General features: G+C 35.4%; 1 protein-coding gene across 2 annotated transcripts in view; it reads left to right on the top strand.

Moving 5' to 3' along the window:
* KCNN2 (potassium calcium-activated channel subfamily N member 2) overlaps positions 1-22,889 on the top strand; it is a 71,285-nt gene that overhangs the window by 15,626 nt on the left and 32,770 nt on the right. The window contains exons 1-2 of one of the 2 annotated variants that reach the window (XM_066181409.1): positions 634-870; positions 4,404-4,822. In XM_066181409.1, coding sequence (XP_066037506.1) covers positions 673-870; positions 4,404-4,822 — 617 coding nt within the window. In that variant the 5' untranslated portion in view covers positions 634-672. Of the gene's footprint in view, positions 1-633; positions 871-4,403; positions 4,823-22,889 lie in introns of those variants that run through there. The other variant, XM_066181408.1, reaches the window with a different exon arrangement.

The following is a 22,889-nucleotide window of genomic DNA, read 5'->3' as shown; positions in this document are numbered from 1 at the left end:
GGCATTTTTAAATTATGACTAGTTTTCTTTTTCTTTTTCTTTGCATTCACCAACATTTAGTAAATTAATTTCTCTCCTTCTGTTTCTCTCTTTCAGGGAGTTTCTGATCCAATTTGTCATTGTGTGCAATCTGTCTGTTTAGAATGCTTTTCTGGTTTTTTTGTCTTGTGTAGTATGAATGTAACTGTGTAACACACAAGTGTTACGTAAATATACCCATACCCATCTATATAAATATCTGTCATATTTATTTTTATGTTTTTAAAGTGGGGCATTACAAATACCAAGTTTATTTGAAGTTAAAGATTGATTCTATGTCTTATGTTCACATACAACATGCTAGAAATACATTACATAATTCCTGGTGAAAATAACTTCAGAATTTTTCACACAAAGTGGAGACATAGTAAAAGTATATGAGAGTTATGTATTTAGAGAACCTTGCAGTACACTGATGAAGTACTTGCATTTGATTTTAGCTGTGAATAATTACAAAAAATTTGAAAATGATAAATAGGCATAACATACGTGACCTTGACTCAAGTTTGTCCTTCTGTGTGAAGTGCATGACTCAAATCTACAGGAAGGTTTGATCACTCTTTTATTACATTCACTTTTTATTGCTAGCATCATTCTCCATCCAGATGAGGAGTAGTATCTTGAAATTAATGCATGGTTATTACAGCCAGATTGACTGAAATCAACCAAGTGTGTGCATACATACCCTTTGAATTGTGCTCTTCTCTCTTCATTTATGTTCCTCGCTTTCTGGAGTGGAAATGTACACAGCCAAGCGCAGAGGCATGCACAAATACCTCTATCTCTTCCAAATTACTGAAGCTTGCATTAAGTAGATTGCATAATTTGCAAGTATGTCAAATGTACATGAAATCTTGTCCTAATTTCTGTGTCATTTTTTAATGTCCAAACTTAATTGTTATTCATAGCATGTAATTGAGGCCTGTTCATGTTCTGGAGTGTTTGATATCCATCATGGTTTGAACCTAGGCAAAGAACTGTAATGAAGTCATCCTCATAAATGGGATTTTGAAACATTAATATTGTTATGAAATAGAAATGTTTTTACTGGATCTGTGTCTTTGTGACTTCTGGTGTTTTCTGCCTTTCATGTTTTTACCTCCTAAATCTCATTATATGACAACTTACGATATTACTGCTTTAAAATATTAGTTTTCTTAGGAGAAATTGTCACAGCTAAGGTCGCAGGAGGTTGACATCTTCTGTGTCCATAAGCATAACCCATTCCACTGAGAACTGCAGAGAAATTTCCCTCTGTGTTGCATGTTGGGATTTCTTCTGCTGACAGGTCACTGTGTTATCAAGTATGTATTCCATACATAAAAAAAATTACTCAAAAAATAGCATTATCTGCTATGAAAATGGCAAGATCAAATTTTAATGCCTGTGTTTAACTCAACATTCTTCCATTCTCATCCGTTAAATTGAATCAGTACTGAAGGTATAATTTTTCTTGAATTGCCTTTCTATGTATAGAATTCTTTTTGAAATCTATGAGAAGTGTATATACAAAGGGAGGAGAAAAGACCATTTCTTTTCTCAGCAGATATTGAAACTTCGTAGCACTGCCACTTTGACATTTATTTGATATGTATCTTCAAATTGAAATACTTAAAACCATTATAAATTTATTCCTTTCTCTGTAAACCCACCCAGCGTTTGAGAGATCTGATATTATCTATATATTTTCAGTCACCCTGGTTACTATTAATCTGTATTCTGGGTGTTCTGAATATCTAGATTTCTTCATGACTGATGTAACACTTCTATGCTCTGACTGACAGCATTTATAGGCTAATCACAAGAATTAAATGCACTGGAGGTTTACAGTACTTTGGAAGTTTGGCCCTTCATACCAAATAGTGCATTTGCTAAGTGCAAACTTGCACTGTTTTGGTTAGACAGACATACAGACAAACACAAATTGGCCTTCCAGTATCAATTCACATATCTAGTGTCTGTAGCTTGCAGAGTGACCAGAGGTAAAAGAAACTGTACGTGCTCATGGTGCATACATTGAATTTACAGAGCGGTCCTTTAGCTTAATTCAACGGTGTATGACTTTGTCTTCAAAAATATTGCAGTGGAGATAAGAACTATATGTACGTGTGGTGGATTGACCTTGGCCCGCTATTAGAGCCCCACCCAGCTGTGCTTTTGCTCTCCCTCTTCAACAGCACAAGGAGAGAATATAAGATGAAAAAGTTTGTGGGTTGAAATAAAGATGGAGAGAACCCTTACCAGTTACTGGTGCTGGCAAAACAGGCATAACTTGGGGAAAATCAATTTACTTCATTGGCGTTTTAAAGCAGAATAGGATGGCAAGAAATATGCTGCCCCACGCCCCTGTCCTCAGGCTCAACATCTTCATTTCCAGCTCCTGTGTCTTCTCCTCCATGAGAGGTGCAGGGGGCATGGGGAATGGCAGTCTGTCCACGATGGTTCCTCCCTCCCACTCCTTTCTCCTCACATTTTTTCTGTGCTGCTGTGTGGGTCCTTCTCCATGATCTTCAGCCCTTCAGGATAAATCTGCTTCAGCATGGGACTTATATGAGCATTTTTTCTTCTAAGGAGAATCTGCTGCAGCGTGAGCTCTCTACAAGTGAGCGTTTTTTCAGAAAATATCCAGCTTGCTTTGGAGTGGTCATCTCCATGGGCTTCAGGGAATTGCCTCCTTTATCATGATCTTTGCTCTCCATGGATTCGTCTCTGTTCCATGCCTGGAGCACCTCCTCCCTCTTCTTTTTCTCTGACGTTAGAATTTCCAGTGTTCTTTCTCGCATTTTTTTCTTCTACTTCTCACTTCCTGGGCCATGTTTTGCCCTTTCTTAACTACGCTTCCACAGAAGCACCACCTGCTTCACTGACGAACTCAACTTTGTCCTGCAGTGGGTACATTGCAGAGCAACCCTGACTGCTTCTTGCTGACCCCATCACTGCAGCCATTCCCAGGGCCGAAACTTTGTCACCAACATCCTGTGTAATAAGATGAAGAGAAAGAACATAAGGGATAAAAACCAGATCCACAAAGACAGAAATTTATTTTGGTTTGTTGTGTTCCTTACTGTGGTTAACTTTATTTCTTTTAGTATCAGTTCAACAGCAATAGAGTTAATTTGTGATTGTCACTTCTCTGAACAGTTTCAGTAGAGCTCTTTCGTGGAAGACAAACTGAAGGTATTGTGAGGAGAATGTGGAGAGGTTTTTCGGTCACTAAAAACACATACAGGGAAATCAAGCTTGTATTTTTAAACTTTTGAAAGAAGGAAAGGGGCAAAGAAGAGTTCAGATGAATGGCTTTTGATGTTTATGTAGTGTTTAGTATTGTGAAAATACCTTTCTTACATTAGGGAATGCATGATGTACTTTGCCTTGTCACCCATCATTTTTGAATAATCTAATTTTAAAGATTCTGCAAAAGTATTTTTTTTCCTCTTGTTTACTGAACAGCTTTTTTTAAGATTACAACTGTAGTTGAAATGATGGGAAAGTCTTCTGTCTGAATAGTATCTTCTTTGTACAAATGAGTTATGTTCCTTCATAAATAAAAGTCTATTTGAAAGGTCTTGCATATCTCTACTCTCAACCATTGACAAGTACTGCTTGATTACCTCTTTATTTATTAAATCATCAGGCACATATTTTCTAAACAGTGTGAAATATTTTAGTACCTTTGTTCCTGGATGACAAGTTGAACACCTTGATTGTGCAACAGCCAATATGTGCATTTAATTTTTCACTGCTAGTGGAAATCACCTGGTTGGTTGGGCTACCCTGATATTTGGTGGCTATTTTTTTTCATATTTTCACCATGAGATACCCCCTTGAGTCTTTGTGCACTTTCTCATGTAATTTTCTATCTTCCATTGATCAGTATCAGTGCCTTGAAGAAAGCTTGGATACTTCTACAGAAGCTATAATACCACCTTGGCTGAAGCTTAACAGGGATCTTAAGAAATTTTTTTTAATTTGTAATTTAGTTATCTATTCAGAAAACAGTTAAATACTTCTCAATTTTATGAACTTAGAGTAAACAATTGATTTTGAATGGACAAGGCTTAATAGGTCCAGACTGTTTTTTAAGCAGAAGATTACAATTAAAAAATATGAGGAATTCTTAGTTAATAGTGAATGAAAATTCAGTTTCATATGCAGTTTAAAAAATAGTATATTAAAAATTCTTTTTGTCTTAACCCGAGTTATGTTTCCTTTCATATTGATGTAATATTATCATTTTCTGTGATGAGTTTTTTTTTGTTTTTTGGTGGTCTTTGACAGCATAGAAAACTATGGTAATTTAAAATAGAATTATAACAATTTTCTAAACGATGTACTAAAGTTAACCTTATATTTTATTATTTCAGTTGTTCATGGTGGACAATGGAGCAGATGACTGGAGAATAGCCATGACTTATGAGCGTATTTTCTTTATCTGCTTGGAAATACTGGTGTGTGCTATACATCCCATACCTGGGAATTACACATTCACATGGACAGCCCGGCTCGCCTTTTCTTATGCTCCGTCCACAACAACAGCTGATGTGGATATTATTTTATCTATACCAATGTTCTTAAGACTATATCTTATTGCCAGAGTTATGCTTTTGCATAGCAAACTTTTCACTGATGCCTCATCTAGAAGCATTGGAGCATTAAATAAGATAAACTTCAATACCCGTTTTGTTATGAAGACTCTAATGACAATATGTCCAGGAACTGTACTGTTGGTTTTTAGTATCTCGTTATGGATAATTGCTGCATGGACTGTCCGAGCTTGTGAAAGGTAAGGTTGGTTTTTTTGTTCAGTTCTTTCTGTTCGTCTTTCTATTTTTCACTCCTGCTTTGTCTCCTAAATTTTGAATTCAGAGGACCTAAACATTTCTTGGAATGAAACTCCCTAGTCCTTGATAATTTGAGTGTTGGTTGGGTTGTATTCTGTGACAAACTTTGTCAGGAGTGATTTGCCTCTTAATCTGAAGGACATCTGCAAAGAGATCTGTGCCCCACTATATGCTGTAGCACTAAAATTTGATTTCGGTGTGCTGATAAATTCAACACAGTGGACAGATACCACAAAATACCTTTAAGAGTAATTGTTAATATTCTACATTTATACCAATTTTCATTTATTTTCTTTGTAAGATAAATGTAGTGAGGATAAGGTAGAAAAAATAGCCAGTGAAAATGCATGGGGGGCAATGGGTAAGTTGAGTTTTATTGTGCTGAAAAAAAATAGAGTTCAAAATGCAGTTGAGGAGTTGGCAAGGTCATTAAAGGGGAACTGGAAGAATACTCACAGTAATATAACTCTTCCTTCCAGTGAAAATCAGAAGTGCATTTGAGAGTCAAATTTTCAATTTCAGCTAGTTTTCCAACCTCCCTTTACCACGGACTTCAGTGTAGGTGCAGAACAAATGGCTTTCAATTGAAAATGAAAATTTGAAAATCAACTTGAAATTGAAGTTCTCAAACATAGCTTCAAGAAAAAAAGAAATGGGCTTCTGTTTGGATAGGATTGCTTAGGAATGTGAAATTGGTTAACTCTAAGAAGATAATTTTGAATGATTCTCTGTAAAAGATTAAATGCCTCAGACGGCTCTTAGATCCTGGAATGGATTTCTCCTTCCTTAAGGTGGAAAATCATCAACATATTTAAGGCATTTCTGCTGCTGTTTGTTGACCATTTTGCTTTTCCTATTCCTTTCCATGTCTGTCCATTTTAGAATCAGTTTAGGGGAGTTACTTGGGACAGCTAAATGATTCAATTCAGCAGTTAAATCAAATACCATTGCATTTTTTTAACTCCTTGCATTCCTTTTCAACTTGTTATAAGAAAAAATATCTGCTTTTACAAAATAACTGTAGAAATCGTGTTTTAGTAGTTTAATTGTTAAAATTGCTTTGTATCAATATTGTTTCCTCATATTACAGCTATACTAATAGTTAAAGAATATTTTGAAAATACTGTATTAAGAATGACAAATTACAGTTTCAGAATATTCCCCATAGTGGCAGCGGAGGAGTACCCTGGATTTTGACTCCATCTATAGTAGCTATATTTTCATAAGCATGTTCTTATTTCAGATGTAACTTACTTCTGCAAAATCTTTCCTCTTTATCTCACATTATTCACTTCTCTTCCCACCAGTTTTCTTTCAATACAATTGCTGCTCAGGAATTCTTGGGTGTCTACTCAGGCATTTCCCAAACTGTCAGTTGTGAAGGGGCTCTGAATAACATCAGCTTCCATTGCTGTCATCATTACATGTAACTGGTTAAAGATAGTGATGATGATGGTGGTGGTGGTGATGATGATGGTGAAATAATAATTTTTTTACTAATGTTTTTTATACACGTGCATTCAAAATAAGCTAGTACAACCCAGTGAAAATTACTGAAAAATATTTGCTACTGTCTGATACATGTGTTTAAAACATACTTATTTGTTAGTATACACATTGCAGAACAAGAATCTATAGTATATAAGTAATATTAAAAATAAAAGAAACAAAGACCACCTCACTCATTTTCCAGTCAGGAGAGTGACGACAAGACTCCCATAAAGTGTTGATTTTCTCTTTTGTCTTATTTATATTTAGAAAGTGACACACTTCTGCATCACTGTCGTCTTGGGAAGATTATTTATTTGGTTAGGTATACTGAAGTCAGGGTTGCAAAAAGCTGAATTTTCTTCAACTCTCTGTTGAGTTGGTAATTGATTTTCCACATTTTAATTTGCAGTTGCTGTCCTTGAATTGACTGTAATAGTTTGGACAGTAGGCTGAATAGCCACAGACTCCTCTAAAACTGAAACACAACACAGTGCAACTAAAAGCAAGTTAAATATAGAAGTGAGTACTAGGTTAATATAGCTCTAGCATAATTGCCTTCTGTCACTGGATCCCAGTCCAAGATTCATATTTAAAAAAAGGAAAAAAAGTTAATTTTATGTTTCAGAAACATTGAAAGGAATATATTTTGGCTTTGGAATCATTCATGCTAGCTTCACAGCCAGTTTTGTGTGTTTTTCCTCCAGTTTTCCCTTGAGGGAGTGTGTAAGTATTTTGCCACACAAGATACTGACCCTGGATTCCAGTTACTAGTCAGCTCTTCAAAACCATTTAGATCCATAGTCCGTATAGAAGTGTGTGGTAAGAAGAAGTTCTCAGAAGAAAACCTCAAAACCCCACAGATTGGAATGCTCTTAATGTTCTGCCATCTGAAGTTAAACATCCCCTTTTTTTGCATAGTTGGAGGCAGATAAAATAGCCATTTATCATGAGAAAGGACAAAAATGGCCACTTAATTTCTGTTGTGTAGAAATCACAGTCCTCAGAAGATGTCTCACAAGGTCTTTATGGCTTTGAATTGCTTAGATGTTAAAAGTTTAGTTTACACTAAGGTACACTTTTATTTCCAGCTGCTCTGGATTTTTTTTCTTACTTTTAACTAAAGGGAACCTTTTTTAAAAAAAAAGTAGATTCTTTTATGTACACAAAATGATCCTGAAAATAAATTCTGTTATTAGGAATGTTTACTATTCCACTTGACACTATATATGAAAACATAATGAATTTTGATATCTCTAACAGAAATTAGGAATTAGGCAGCAGCCTGATAGCTTTGGTTTGATAAGGGGTGATTTATATTAATAAAATTTGATGGTGTTAGCTGTTTCTTTGCATCACTCTGTTGCATAGTAGCATTACATAAGAGTTTACATTAGCACTATTTCCTTTGTGTTGGAACAAGATGATGGTGATAATACAGAATAGATTAAAATATTAAGATTCTGGAATGGTTAGGAAAGATTCTCTTTCTGTTCCATGTTCTCAGTGAGAAGGGAAGTCACAGGAGGCTGTATCCTTTATTGTGGAGTTGTGTCTGCTCAGCAAAAGCTGTTGCTGCTGAATGACAGCCTGATATTCAGACCATTCTTCTATTCAAAGTTAGTTTTTTATTATTGCAGATAATCCTGGGAATAGCAAGGGAGATTGGAAGGCCCACATTTCATTGTGAGGAAGGTAACATGAAAGAGCAGCATTATCCATCTCTTGAAAGAGTACCTGTGGAGACAGGTCATGGGTTAAGCCAGGCAAGTTGACTGTCTGAATAAAGACTTTACTACATTAATGGTCATCTGACTGGTCACTTGATATACACTGAACTAAGACAGGACATGTGTCTTTCTTTGTGCCTTAATGACTATATAGTTAGCTCCTAGAATGCTAATTATAGCAAGTGACGCTTTGGGTTGGTGAGCAAGGTATTTTCCATGATTGCAGTTTAAGGTCATGTATGAGGGCAGAACATGGTACAGATAATGGTGGTGGACAGCCATCTGAGTATAAATGGGTTGCTAGGGCTGCATAGTAATCTAGATAAGGGAATTTGGAAGGTAAAGGTGGGAAAAGCATGAGGTGTCGCTGTATACGTAATGTCTGCTTTGAGGGGAAGATTCCATTGCATGGGTTGCAACATCTGCCTTCTCACTGCCAGTAGCAGTGTATTGCTAAATGTCATGTGTAGGCTTCATAATGAAAATATAAATTTTTTATTAGGTCAAACTCAAATGATGTTTGTGTTCATAACATCTCTGGGGACCAGAAATCTAGAACACTCATGAGTATGTTACTTTCTTATATGAATTATGAGCCCAAGAAGCAGATTAATTTTTGCAGTTGTCCATACACATGTTGTTACTGAAAATAGATCTGTGCATGGACATCAGTTTGTTTATATCAGTTAAAAAGAAAAAGTTTGGTTTCTCAAGAAAAATAAAGTACATATATTTAGCATTACGTCATTGAAGATCTGGCAAGTTTGCTTCTTCTTTTCTGTTGAATGAGCATCCCTTCTGTGAGAAGTGGGTTGCTTTTCTAGGTCATGTGGAAGGTAGCCACTCTTTATGATCTGCTCGGGTTTTTTTATGTAAAGGAAGAAGCAATATTGTCTTCCTACTACACACACAGGTATAATGTGCCTGTGTACCTAGCAGTATGAACCACAAATGCCCACATTAAACTGTTGTATGTCTAGAACAGATCATATCATGTGCCTGGTGTTTGTGTGGATTTGCAGGGAAGAGCTGAGAACAGAGCTGGATTTTCTTTTTCCACATAGGGCACACTTTTTGGCACCTTTTGTTGTTCTATTTGTTTGTCTCTTTAACTTCTGGCAGTGAAATCAGTTCAGTTTGAACAGTTTGTTTTAGTCAACATTTCTCCCTCTTCTCAGTTTCTGCTCTGTATTCTCTCCTTGTTTTAGCAAAAACTCAAAACAAAAAAACACACACATATGCAAAATCCCATCTGCATGTGATGGTGAAATCTTTTTCTGCTTTCTCTCATTCTTGTTTTCTACAAATAAATGTCTGCCTCCTTTCTTGGAAATATGATACCATTACAAAGTTTCCAGTAAGCAGCTCACACCTGACAACTGGGAGGCAAATGTTAAAGATTCATTTGATACAAGCTAGTGGATACACTGACAGTTTCAGTTGTAATTCATGAAGGAAAAAGTGTTTCTTAGCTATCTGATTTCCTCTAAGTATGTTTTTCAGTTCTTTGCTTGTCTTGAGGACCTTATCTGATGTTGTAAGTTGCATGCATATTCACAAGACCACCTTCTAATGGAAATTGCTTTTCGCATTCTCTGCAGTGCCAGTGTCAAGATTCTTAGTTTTAAAAAGAAAGCAACCAAAGAACCCCACTAAAACCCCAACATAAAAGGAAACAAAACCCACCATCAACAAACCAAGCCTGGATGTTTAATTTTAAGGCTATTTTTAGGCTCCGAAGGTCAGAAGCAATGACATATGATTTTTATTTTTTTCAGTCTCATGACTGTCAACAGCTTAAATAGTGTTTGTGTGTAGACAGTGCTGGCTGTTTATCATGGTCCTTTACCTTCCCTTGGCTCACAGCTCACTGAAACTAGAATGTGCTACTGGCAGTCAGGTTTCTTCAGTGGCGGCAAACATTAAAAGGTAAATATTCAAAACAACAATAAGCAATGATGACCTGTCATCATCCTGACTTGCACCTGTGCTGTGAATGAATGGTTCTCTGCCTGTGAGTCTTAATTCCTGGGTTTTGCACACTGAGAGTAGCTTAACTTTAAATATTACGTTACTGTTCTATGATATTTACATCTCAAAGCAATTAATAACTAAAAACACATGTAACCAATCGCATTTTTGTTGCAAAAGTTATAAATAGGCCATCAGATCCATTATTTTATCCCACAATGAAGGCAACAAGGGAATCTATTCACAGGAGTACATTGGTAAATGTCTGGCAGGCATATCCCACATGCGAAAAAGAGCAATTGATCTAAATTAAATACTTCTTTTTCTAGATGTATCCAGAAGGAGTAATAGCTAAATAATGTGTTCTTTTGCTGCTTGAAAACAAAACAGTTATGTATATTTAAGGGAGGAAGTAGATGCACCTGTTCTAATGCATGCAGAGTTTGCCGTTCTTTTAAATTCATAGTTTCCTCCCCTTTCAAAATGCTCTTTATGTGTTCTCAGCAAATGAACTTTGGGAATATAAGTAGGAATACTCTTCAGTTTGTTTAGATTATTAGAATAATCTTTATAAATATGGAAAGTAGCAATAACTGATGAAGTGTCACTGGATATAGTCATTCCTTCACAAAAATGTATCAAGCCAAAGAAGATCAGTATTTCTGTAGCCCAAAAATAGCAGACTCAACTTTGAGGAAGGGAGTGCAAAAGACAAAAAGTTAAAAAAAATCTACTTCCTTAAAGAAAGAAAGAAAAAAAATCTGTCTTTCAGATTAACTAGAGCAAGGAAAATTTTCTTAGGTTAAATTCCCTTTTATTTACAAAGGACTTATATGTGTATCTGTTGTAGAATTGAATGAAGTGGAACAGCTCATGTATAGTTCAGAAATGGTGAGCAAAATTGAAACTATTTCTCTAAAGAGAAAAGTCTAAAAAGAACAAAAGTACTTACAGGGCAGTACTTACCTGCTTCCAAGGATAAAAAGATTTTTTTTTTTATTAATCTTGAATCTATAAAACATGATTAAGAGAACAGTCTTTGTTCTGATTAGTAAGAATGGTTGAATGCACTCCAAATTCTTTCAGATAAGAAAGTAATTTATGGATTTTTTAATCTCTATTTCATTACTGGATCCAAAATTACATATTCTGGTCGTCATATTTTTAGATTTGATAATTACATTTTTCCTCCCTGTTTTGGCCAGCATTTTAAACTAAACAGAATATTTTGCTTCAAAATGAGTAAAAAGCTATTTGCCATAGTATGCCAAAAGCAATCTTTATAAAATAGGGTCATACTGAAGCAAAAATAATTATCTTGTCACTTCAAATAAGAATTTGTTGCTCCAATAGTTTAACATTTTTCAAAAGTGCACCCTGATATTTGAATTTAAGCTTTTCTTCTGGTTTTCTTTTTTTTCTTGGGGAAACTGAGGAGTATAGACCATTATTACTTCACTGCGAATAAGCTTCCAATATTCTGGCTGAACTCTAGCCTTTGATATTGAAGAGTGGCTTCTATTGGGAATTTACAATTCAGTCCTAAAAATTCAAATTTTTGAGGTCAATATGAGGATATAGAAAGTGTTGTGGAATTGCGCAGTTCAAGGGAATTAGTGGTTTTATGGCAGGAAACATGAGGAGGTGCTTTTTCAATATTTTATGTTCCTTATTTTCCTTTTCTGTGATTTTACCCTTTTAGTTTATTGTCTCAATAGCAGATTTTTCTTGCTTGGGTAGTTTTTTTTTCCTTGAAAAGTTCAGAATCAGCTATAGTTTTTACGACAACTGTTCTGGAGATAGTAAGTGATTTGTAGCATCACTTACAAGTACTGAGTATTGGTGTGGTGTCATCATTTACACTTGTGTTACCCAAAACAGTGACATTATACTAGTTTGGGGCTTGGACTGATTAATCTAGAACATTTCTGGTTGAGAGAACATGAGTATATTTGCAGGGTGTTTTTTTTTCTCTCTAAACCAGATTGATATCCAACATTTCTTTATAAGTCTGGTTCTGTGATAAATGAGAAATCCACTGGCAAAATTCCTGTGGCTTTCCACAAGAGTGGTTCGCTGAATTGAAATATATTGAGTATTAAAGGCATCAGTGCTATGCGAGTTGGACAAGTATCTTGGATTATTTAGGTTCCAGGCTTCTGGGTCGGGGTTGTCTTTGAACTGTGTTTGCACACTGCTCAGCACAGTGGTGTCCAAGAGTAATACTTATACATATGATACTGCAGTGCTAATAAATATAGTAATTTCTAGTGGGGAAAAAGGGAGCTAAACACTTCTGAAGGCTAGTGGTGTTCAGATGCAGATGATGCCTTCATGTGTTCCTAGAGCAGTTTAAGCCGAACTGTTCAGTTTTGATGGATGCTGGCTGTGCTGACAGCTTGTGCTGAGAACACTGCCCAGCCAGGAATTACACCCTGCTAGCTGGCTTGTTTTCCCTATGTACTCCCTTCCTCAAGTGGAGAAGCCTGAGGCAAGAGCCTCTGCGGTCTCACTCATGGAGGGCAATGTATGTTCATGTAGGTTTGGTGGTGGGACCCCCAAGTGCCCTGTCTGGTCAGGTCAGTGAAGCTGTGCCCCTGCCAGGTGTGTGCAGGTACCGTGCTCAGTACTGGTGCTGCAATCTCACCTCCTTGGTGAGGAACAGCCTGGCATTGTACATTACTCTCTTTCTGTACTTTGTATACGGTGCTTAAGTGTATCCTCTGTTGCCAAGCTTGACAGCAAGAGACCCATTCCCAATCACTAGGAAGGTGCAATGTTCCAGAGTAGCAGGTACCTGAATAGGATAAGAGCACACAGAAACAGAGGGTGTCAGTGCTGTGAGGCTACAGCCTGGTTTGAAACCTGGTTCAGAATCTGTGGAAGCCAGTGGGCTTGCATTAGCTTAAAATCCTTTAATGATGGGGCTAAAATGATTTAATCTTCCTTTGTAGTCATGCAAATCATGCCAAGTTGTTGGCATGAGCCTTGGGTACAAACTTAAGTATCAGTATCTGGAATTGTATACAGGCCTGAAAATTGGTTTTGCAATGTTTTGGTTTTTTTGTTAGTAGGAGGGGGTTGTTTTTAAAAATTTTAATTATTCCATGAATTAACTAAATATTTATGACTTGCAAAAGAATACTTAAAATGTGAAAATAGCAGTAAAAACCAGTGTATGCTGTCTTTAAAATAATAAAACCTATTCTAATACATATACAATAATTATTCAATCTGTAACTGCAGAACAGAAGATTTTTGTTTAAGATTAGTGTTAATGTGGTCTTTTAAGACAAATGTGGTCAGCTGAAAGTGTAAAAAAAGTATTCATTTAATAAGAAGTGAATGGGGATTCATATTGCGAATATGCTAGACTTCAAGATTGTGTGTCCCAGGCATAGGTGTGCAATGATACATTGTTCATCAGTCCTTCTTTTTTTGATGACATTATAAATTAGGCCATTGGTCATGTTAAAGAATGTCTTAATACTTATGAACTTGAATAGATACAAATGTAGTTCCATAACATTTGTTTTGTCTCATTAGACTGGCTGCATTGAGAGCATCCTGAGTTGTAGGCAGTTTTGGAGTACAGGGCAGAAAGAGTTTAAAACCCGGGACTTGCAAGTTATGTGTAGGACTGGATAAATGGACTTAATTTTTCAAAGATCAGGATTTTCTATAAGGCTGGGACTAGACTAAACTAAAACTTGGCTTTTCCACAAGCAGCTCTGCAATCCAAGGGCATTCACTTACTACACCTGTTCTTTAGTTTTCTTGCCTGTAATGCTGTGATCCCTCTTTTGCATCAGGTTATCTTAAGCTGGAATTTAGTGGACTACTAGACTAAACATTAGGATACTGACTAGCTCAGTAAGACACCAAAAGAGCTGTTGCTGGCCATGCAGGAGTGAGCGAGGCAGTAAAGGTCTGTTCTCCACAGCTCCCTTTGTGCTGCTGTATTCCCTCCTCTTGCCATGCTCTAGTGGTATTTTGTCCAGATATGTTTTCTCCAGATATGAATGGATGATCCTCCCAGCCTCCAGTGAGACCAACCAGCTTGACTGGCCCTCTCTTTTTTGTAGTTTTTTTGTTTGTTTGTTTGTTGTTTTTTTAATTTTTTATTTTTCCCTTTGGACTTTACCTTTCTGCATTGGCCTTGAATCCTTGAGATAGACCATACCTCAAGAAGACAGGATATAGTTCCTTTCAGTTAAAGCAAAAATTAGTGATTTTACCCAAGGCATTACTAACACATGCATTTTCATTTTAGAATATGATGAAACACTTGTATCTTGCTGCTTTAGCACAGCAGCTGAACTTTGATTTTATTTCTTTTATCTTTAAATCCTTTTATCTTTGGTTGGGTGTTTCTTGTGTAGGAAAAACTCAACAGCAGACCAGGAAAGATAAAAGGACAGGGTTTTAAAGTAGTGAGTTTCTGGTCATTGCACAGTAGAGCAAACAGTTAAACAGAAATGTGACTAAAAATCTTTAAAAGTTTGGGAGTCAGCTGTCAAAACCTGTATGGTTCAACCTGTAACCTGGTGATCTCATAAGTTGTTAGCATCTGCCATGAAAATCCATATTCAGGAAGAAAGTGCTGACTCTTGATATATTATTTTGTAGTTAACAATTCTGTGATATGAAGGTGTCATTTTTTAAAGTAAGACTTTAACCAGTGCCTAATTATTATCTGTAAAATCCATTATCTTTTTTAATAAACAAAGAGACACCTAGCAGGAGTACCCTGTCTTAGTTAACAGAAAGAACCAGGAGCCAGTCTGCATTTTAGTTGTCCCATATGGTCTGGATATTTTTTAATGAAATAAAGCATCAAAGAGTCAAAATACGTTGTTTCCTCAGCTGATGTATTAGAGTTAAATTGAAGAATTTTATGTAGAAGGAAGAAACATCATTTTAGTCCCATTGTGACTTACTGCTGCTTGCAAGGAGAGGAGGATTTTGGCTGAGCATGTTTTCCTTTTTTTGGCTGTCACCTCTACCACATACAGGGTGGATGAAAGACATGAGTTCTGAAGGAGAGAAGCTCTTGGTCAGCTCTAGCAAAAAGTACAGCAGAGTGTGGAAGGTGTTTTGGTTATAAGGTATTTGTGCCAGCAGGGTCAGTTGCTTTGTTTTGAATTCAGTAGTTGTCTACAGTACGCCTGAGGGAGAAACTTGGCCAGGAGTTTGTTTGTAACATATACCTTACCAACTGCTGGGCTTTCAGGGGGTAGGAGAATGTGGAATGTGCTCTGGTGCAGGTGCTGTTTGGAAGTGCAGCCATCAAGCTTCAGGCTTGCTTTTGGTAGCTACGGAAGGATGACATTAATCTGTATTCGGTGTTCTTCAGTCACTGCATTCTTTGTTGTTATTGAATAACATGGATTTACCAGTTTGTAGACACTCTAGTTTCACTGGATTTACCTTAGAATTGTCCAGAATATATACGTGACCTTAGTGTCAGTTCAGGAGCTGGACTGTGCGTTTTTTGGGCAGGCAGAAGTGCATGTGGAAAACAACTTTGCAAAATATTTACATTAAGTAATAACCTTCTCATAAAAACAATGAATCTTTTCATTGCATTTCATAAAGAAGGTACTTGATGTTCTAATTCTTTGGGTTAAAGGTGACCTCTTATTATTTTTTACTAAAAAGAATGCAGTGGATGTGATTGGCAAAGATTCTCACAGTCTGAAATCAGAGATACAACATTCCCTAAAATTTAACTGAGATTTCAGATCAAGTATTCATGCCCAAATGTCTTTTGTTTTTGACTCTGTTTTTAATCATTCATCTTTTCAGAAAATCATGATACACCTTCAGACTAATGAGTTTCTAAAATTGTAACCCTGGCTGTTTAAACTTTGATGTTAAATTGCAGTCTTTCGCAGTAGATTCTTTCCAAGGTGTTCAAAGGCAAATTATATGTTACATTTAGTTAATTGAACACATTGATACTTGTCAGCTCTCAGTAACACCTTCTGCATTAATTTTCTTCCTTTCCCAAACTTACAAGGATTTTACAAAAACCGTGCATGATAATTCTTAATAATACTGCTTTTAGAGTGGTATTTTCTCCTTGCAAGCAGATCACATCTGTTGCCTTCCTTATTCCTTGTGTGCTGGGAGGCAGAAGACCTGCTGACTCTGTTAGTGTACCACAGCAGGACACAGTTGTCCTTCAGTGATTGTATTTCTGATGTTGTGGAGTATTTCTCTTGATTTTTAGAAAATCACATCTGGCACATTAGGCCAAGAAGGAGATGCTGTGTCCTGGTCTAGTATCTGCACGAGACACAACAGTCTGTACCAGGAATTCCACGTTCTATCGGTTTCATTTTTTTTTTTTTTTTTTTTAAGTAAAATAAAAATTTAGACTACAATACTGTTACCATGGTTTTAGTAGGATCAACCCTAGCACTCTTCTGTTATTGAGGTATGTGGCAGTAGCATTTTTGGTAGTATAGAACACTGGAGTGAAGGTTTTAGTATACCAACAAAAGTATGCTAAATATATACAAATAACTTGTAAAGTCACAAAAGCAATAAACAGTGCAATATTTTTTTTGTGGCAAACTGCATTATTTACTGACAAATAGGGTGTTCTGTTTGTTTGAAATAGCATGCGCTAGAGAATCCAACCTGCAATTCTGTTGTGACCTTGACCAAAGTCATTTAAGCTCTTTGTGTCTGTGTCATGCATAGTATTATGTTTACTGCCATTGCTTGGTGTGATGTCCCTATTCTGAATAACAAAATTTATTTGAACTTAGTGAGCAAAGGATTCTACTCATGTGTGATTGCAGTGCTGATGTTTTATATTGTTTCAAATTATTGTACAGGTAGAGATGCAATCTAGATATACTCATTCTGAGAAACCAGGTGAAAGTTATGAAAATAGAGGAAATGTTGTAAATTCTGCATGCTTACCTTTTTGATTCTCAAGCTTGTGGGAAAGATATTCAGAATGCATAAGCCATTCCCTGCTGAAGTACCACAGCTCCACACATACTTCTCCAGTCAGGACTACAAAATCTGGAGAATTAATTGACTGAAGCTGTACATCATGGAGAAGAATGATTATAGATCCCATATATTTTCCAAGGATCTTTAGTTCATATGGCTGGAATTATATTTACTCTGCCCCTTTAAGGGAGTCACAACTGAATTTTTGGAACTCAAAGGGTGCAATCTAGAAAAAATACAGGGGGTTTTCCTTTAAACATGAAAGATAATTTTTCTTTTAGTAACATCGTTTTTTGAGTTCTCTAAATGGTAACATTCAAATGTAGTTGAATTCTTACAGGAAATTTTTTTCTGTGTATACATCTATCTATCTGTCTATCTATCTATCTATCTGTCTATCTATCTATCTATCTATCCATCCATCCATCTATCCATCCATCCATCCATCCATCCACAACATAATGCTTGTTTATAAATTTTTAAAATGTAGGTATTGTAGCTTCAGAGATACAGCTTAGGTATAACGTGGTCTGTACTCTACTCAAATGAGACAAACATCTACAGTTCAGTGTCTAGTTTTTCTTTTCCAAACCAAGTATGCTGAGATCTCGGACTTGTTTATTCTTTAATGAAATTGTCTTTTTCTAATGGAATAAGGTGTCTTTAACCTGCAAGAAAGTTTTCATTACTCATTTAATACGAAGGGGGGGGAACCCACAAATAAATAGTCTCTTCTTGTTACTTTTTGTGATTGTAATTATGATTTTAATTATAAAATATAATTATAAATAAATAATAAATTAATTACCATTTAATTATAAAAATAAAATTATAATTTTAGATACTTTTTATGAAGCAGGACAGCTGAAACAGTTAAAATACCAGAAAATTTGTACCTCTCCAGTCACAATTTAGAGTTCTTAAAAATGCTTGTGATATTTTTTCAACTGTACTGAGTTTTTCGTGTATTTGTAAAGTCTTGCAAGTCAAACAAGTGAATGGAGGAGGCTTAAAAATTTTCTATGGGTACCATGCTTTCTAGAACTAGGCCTACTTGTGCATATTACACTTTCTTTGTATTTGTCCCATCAGTGAACTTATCATCTCATCTCTAGGGCTAAGAGAGCACTATAAATTAGATTTCAGGTTTGTTTGACATTCAATCTTCCAACTTGTTGTTGCAATTTAATGCTAGTTATGTTGGCAGCCTTTATGAAGCATTCAACACCCCGAAAAACAAATAATTAATAACAGTTAAAATTAAATCTAGTTTCCTAGCAAGTATAGTTATAGACAGCAGTCCCAAAGTTGAATGTTCCCATTGTGCACATCCTTAGTTAAGCATGACCCCTGATTATGTGCTTGCCTGTCTAAGTCTTGACTAAGGAACTGAGTTGAAGCATGAAAGTCACATAGATAATTTACATATCTACTATGGTATGATTCCCATAGAATTTGCCAGTGGCGTAAACAATGGACTTTAGATAACTCCTGGTTTATGAAAGGACTCTTCTAACATGTTCTACATATAAACTCTAAGACACATGCTTCAAATGTAGTTAGTGCAAAAGGTAAGTTCTGTTGCCACACCATCCAGAGTACTCCGCTCCATTAAAAACAGAGTGAAAATGCGTGGTTTTTTTCTAAAAATGTCATCTGCTCAAGTTCCTTCAGAGCACAGAATTGCATTCTTTCTTCAGTACTTCATTGAAAGCAATTAAAATGCAGCTTTGCATTCAAGAAAGTTTTGAATGAAGGCTAAGATATCAGGCAAGAAAATGGTTTTGGTAAAAAAAATCCATAGAATGTATTCTGTTATCTTTGTAGTCTAGAGAAAATAATGCAAGATCCTTTGTTTTTAGTAAATGTTTGTCATTAAAATGAGGATGGTCCCTGCAAAAGTTATTCTGTCTTGAAAACAAATGGCAAACAAACTGAAAATGCAAATTTTTTTGCGTGACAAGCAAAAAGTCAGATTTTACTCTTTTAAATGACAAAAGAGGCAAGAAAAGTACAAGGTTCAGACTTCATATAATTTCACACTGATGGTATAACAGAATTTGGTGACAACTTGTCAAGGCGTAGAATAGAGCTAAGAAAACCATAATTGCATCTAGCATATTTAACATATTATGGTGAAGGTCTCCTAAGCCTTTTCTTTTTGGTTGCATTTAGGTGGGCAACACATCTGTCTTCAAATGTGACACTGCAGAGGTCTGTATAAGCAAAAGAGGATGATGTTCCTTTATTACCATCGCCAGAGTAAAGTACTACATGTAGCTCTATTACATTTTTTTCTAGCCTATCTGAAGTTATGGTATTCTCTCAACTTGCATTTGCCTTGAGGACCTTGTGGCAGAATTTCATCCCAGAGCTGGTCCATGTAAACTCACTCTGCTGGAAGACATACAGTAACAGAGTCACAAAAATGTCTTCTGTGTAGATAACCTTTCTCAGTCCCTGTAAATGAACATCTCTACTTTAATCACAAAAATTTACTCAGAAGTATTTTCCTAGCCTTCTGATTGGTTTGACGAAGAGAACAAAATTTCAAAAGGGAGAACCCTGGTTTTTTTTCTTAAATACTGACAATCTCATGCTGAAATTTCATACAAAAAAGTAAGTGAAAAATATTTGCTACAAGTGCTTTCTTTGTTTCTTTTTTCCATACAGCAATTCATAGTTATGTTTTTATACTTTTTATACTTCAGAACATTAAATGTAGTACCCAGCACTTCACTAATGAGCTGTTAGTACGATCTGGTACAACTTGCAGCTGACTCTCAAAAGTACACAGACTTTGGGTTTGGAATTGTCTTTAGAAATATTCAGTAAAATTTGCTTAGTTTCAAGCAGTGACTTACAGAAGCTAAACTAAATACAGTCATTCCTTTTCATAAACGAAATTAAAATATAATCAACAATAAAATCAATTTTGTTGATTAAAGTTAAGCAGATAGCTGCAGCAGTGTTCCTGATACAGAGTGTTAAATTGGTCCCCAATTCTGAGGAACGCAATGAAACTTGCACTGACTGCAGGCTTCTGCTCTGATCCAAACTAAGTGAATTCTGTCTAGATTTTTAAAAGTGTTTACTTGTAAGGTGATGTTGTATTTAAACCAGGTTTATTCTCCAATTTATCCAGAGCATATATTTTGATTAATCCAATATTCTCTTTTTCAGTTCTAAAAGAATTTTATTTTATTTTATTTTATTTTATTTTATTTTATTTTATTTTATTTTATTTTATTTTATTTTATTTTATTTTATTTTATTTTATTTTATTTTATTTTATTTTATTTTATTTTATTTTATTTTAGTATGTTTTAGTATATTTTAGTATATTTTAGTATATTTTAGTCATCTGTTCCCAATGTCCATTACATTAGAGAAATTGCATATGTTGCTAAAATTGCTGATATCCTAATGAAATTTAGACAAAAAATCCCAAACCAGCAGGCTTTATGACCATGAGCTTGTACTTCATTCCTTTTTATAGAAGCCAATACGTCAGCTACAGAACTAGTAAGTTTTGTGATGATAAATTAGTTCTATTGTAGAAAAATGCCTTCAGAGTGCTGTTTGTCAGAAGGTATTTTTGAAGAATTCAGCCTAATCTTTGCTATATAATTTCACCTCCTCTTGTTTTCTCCCCCAGTATAAGACAACTTTTACCTATTTCTCCTGTTTTATGTAAAAAAAAAATATGTTTCACTTAAAGTCTGTAGTGATTTATTCTATTCCTACTTTCTAAGACTTTCATTTCTAAAGTTTTTCTTCAGCAAATTAATTCAGTATCTTTAGATATCAGTTGATTTTGATAATCTCAATTTAAAAGCATCTTTCCTCCTGAGAGGGGCTTAGGTATAAAATAATAACAGGGTATGTCCAGAGGAAATGCAAAATGCAAGATAAGGGAAAATTTTAGGAGAGTTAGAATTAGTTGCCAGTGAATACAATAAATGACCCGTAGTAGAGCTATTAAGAAACTCTTTGATTTTCAATGATTCATATTTCTGTCGTAACATAGATTTAGCCAGTGCTTTTGTGGACCTTGAAAAATGAAAGCAAACTTTAAAAATCACATGCCTTCTTATTGTATTGACAAATTTTAATGATTAGACTGTGTAACAATATGGCTGTAAGGAAATATGCATGCATATCTTTTAAAACAAGATTTAAAAGTACAGAAAAATAGGAGTTTTCTCTCAAGCTTTCCTATGTTACTTCAGTTTCCTTCTTTCATTTTCATATATTTTAATATCACATTAACTGCATATTTATAGTAGCTTATTTTACAGAACAACTTCTGAAAATCTACAGATATACAGAAGAAGCAGATCTTGGATATTTCAGATTTTTTTTCTAATAGTGTGTTTGCCATCACTGTGCTTTCTGGATTACTTGTTGAATTTTGCTTTCAAAGCAGAGTTAAAGTTTACTCAAAGAGTGGTTTGTTGAGGATTTTAACAGACATATTCCTTTTTTCAGCTTCTGACAGTATGTTTCTCCACTGGATTAAAGTGTTGTTTTTAATTGGATTTTAAATTCAAATAGCTTCAAAAACAAATCCTTAGGTAGTTTGACAGCCTGTATCCTAACAGGTAGAACAGTGATGTGAAGATGCTAATGTAAAATAGCTTTGTGTTTAAGAAGAGCCTGATAACAAGTTCACTCCCCATGGTCAGTGCTCTCCTCACTAAGCTGCTAAAGTAACAAAGGGTATCAACTGCTAATTTTTCCTGTGCTTTGTGGAAAGCCTGATGTTTTGCTTGTTCACTAAGAGTTTTTTCCATGTTGCTTCATGTATGGATACTGATACATTTAAGAGGCTATTTTGCTTCTTTGGGATATGCCACTATTTTTGGCAAAATGAAGAATTTTGGTGTTATGCAATTTTTTTATGTCTAATTTAAGAGAATTATTTTTAAATGTGTGTCATTATTGATGACTTTGAGTTCATTGGGTTTTAGCGAGAGCTTGGGCATACAGGCTAATGAAACTGTGAAGCTGGGAGCTGAGAGCTTGGAAGGTGAAAGCCACCAAGATAATCATCAACTGTAACAGAAATCATCCAAAGAGGTTGTCAGAGAGCTATGAAAAATTAAAATACAATATTTCATTTCCAAAAAAGTGAGGCCAAAAATAATATGCCAATAATGTATTTTATGCTGTGACCAGTTGTGCTTTGCATTGGAAAAGACTAGTGTGTTTTTTGTGAAGACCAAAATGTGACATATGATCATGGAATTGTGAAGCATGTTCTCATACATGTGTCAAAGTCCATTAATAAGGATATTTATTCATACCATACTGTTTTGGTGCTGATTGCTATTCCTGATTCAGCAACTAATACCAACCATTTGAGCCTGATTTTGCCTCTTAAAGCTTGAGCTATATGAAGCATGCTTCTGCATGAAGCATATTCTGGAGAGTCTGGGTGTGGTTATAGGAACTGGGAAAGGCTGGAGAGTTGAGTTTTTAAAATCTGAAGGCACTCCTTTGAAACATGAAGACTCTTTTTATTGGTGGCAGAATATTATCAAATGTAAATAAACCGAGCTGAGAAAAGCTGAATTCCTGAGCCTGCACTAGAACATGAAGAAGATAGATCTTTCTGAAGGAAGGCAGTCTGAACATAATAAAATGTGTTAGTCCAAATACTTTAGATTAAGCAGAATTTTGTACAAAGAATAATTAATGTAAGCTTTTTCAAATGAGAAGAATCAGTCATGGAACCCTTGTGACAGCTGCTATTGGTAGTCCCAGCTTTCACCTCTGAGAGACACAAAGGTATTCCTACATGCCTTATTTTCTGTTCTGTTGTGCACATCCAGCTTTATTATAA

Source organism: Chamaea fasciata, unplaced genomic scaffold, assembly GCF_029207755.1.
Source record: "Chamaea fasciata isolate MVZ Bird 193981 ecotype frontalis unplaced genomic scaffold, bChaFas1.0.hap1 SCAF_4, whole genome shotgun sequence".
Classification (NCBI taxonomy): domain Eukaryota; kingdom Metazoa; phylum Chordata; class Aves; order Passeriformes; family Sylviidae; genus Chamaea; species Chamaea fasciata.
This window is presented reverse-complemented; position numbering and strand designations above follow the sequence as displayed.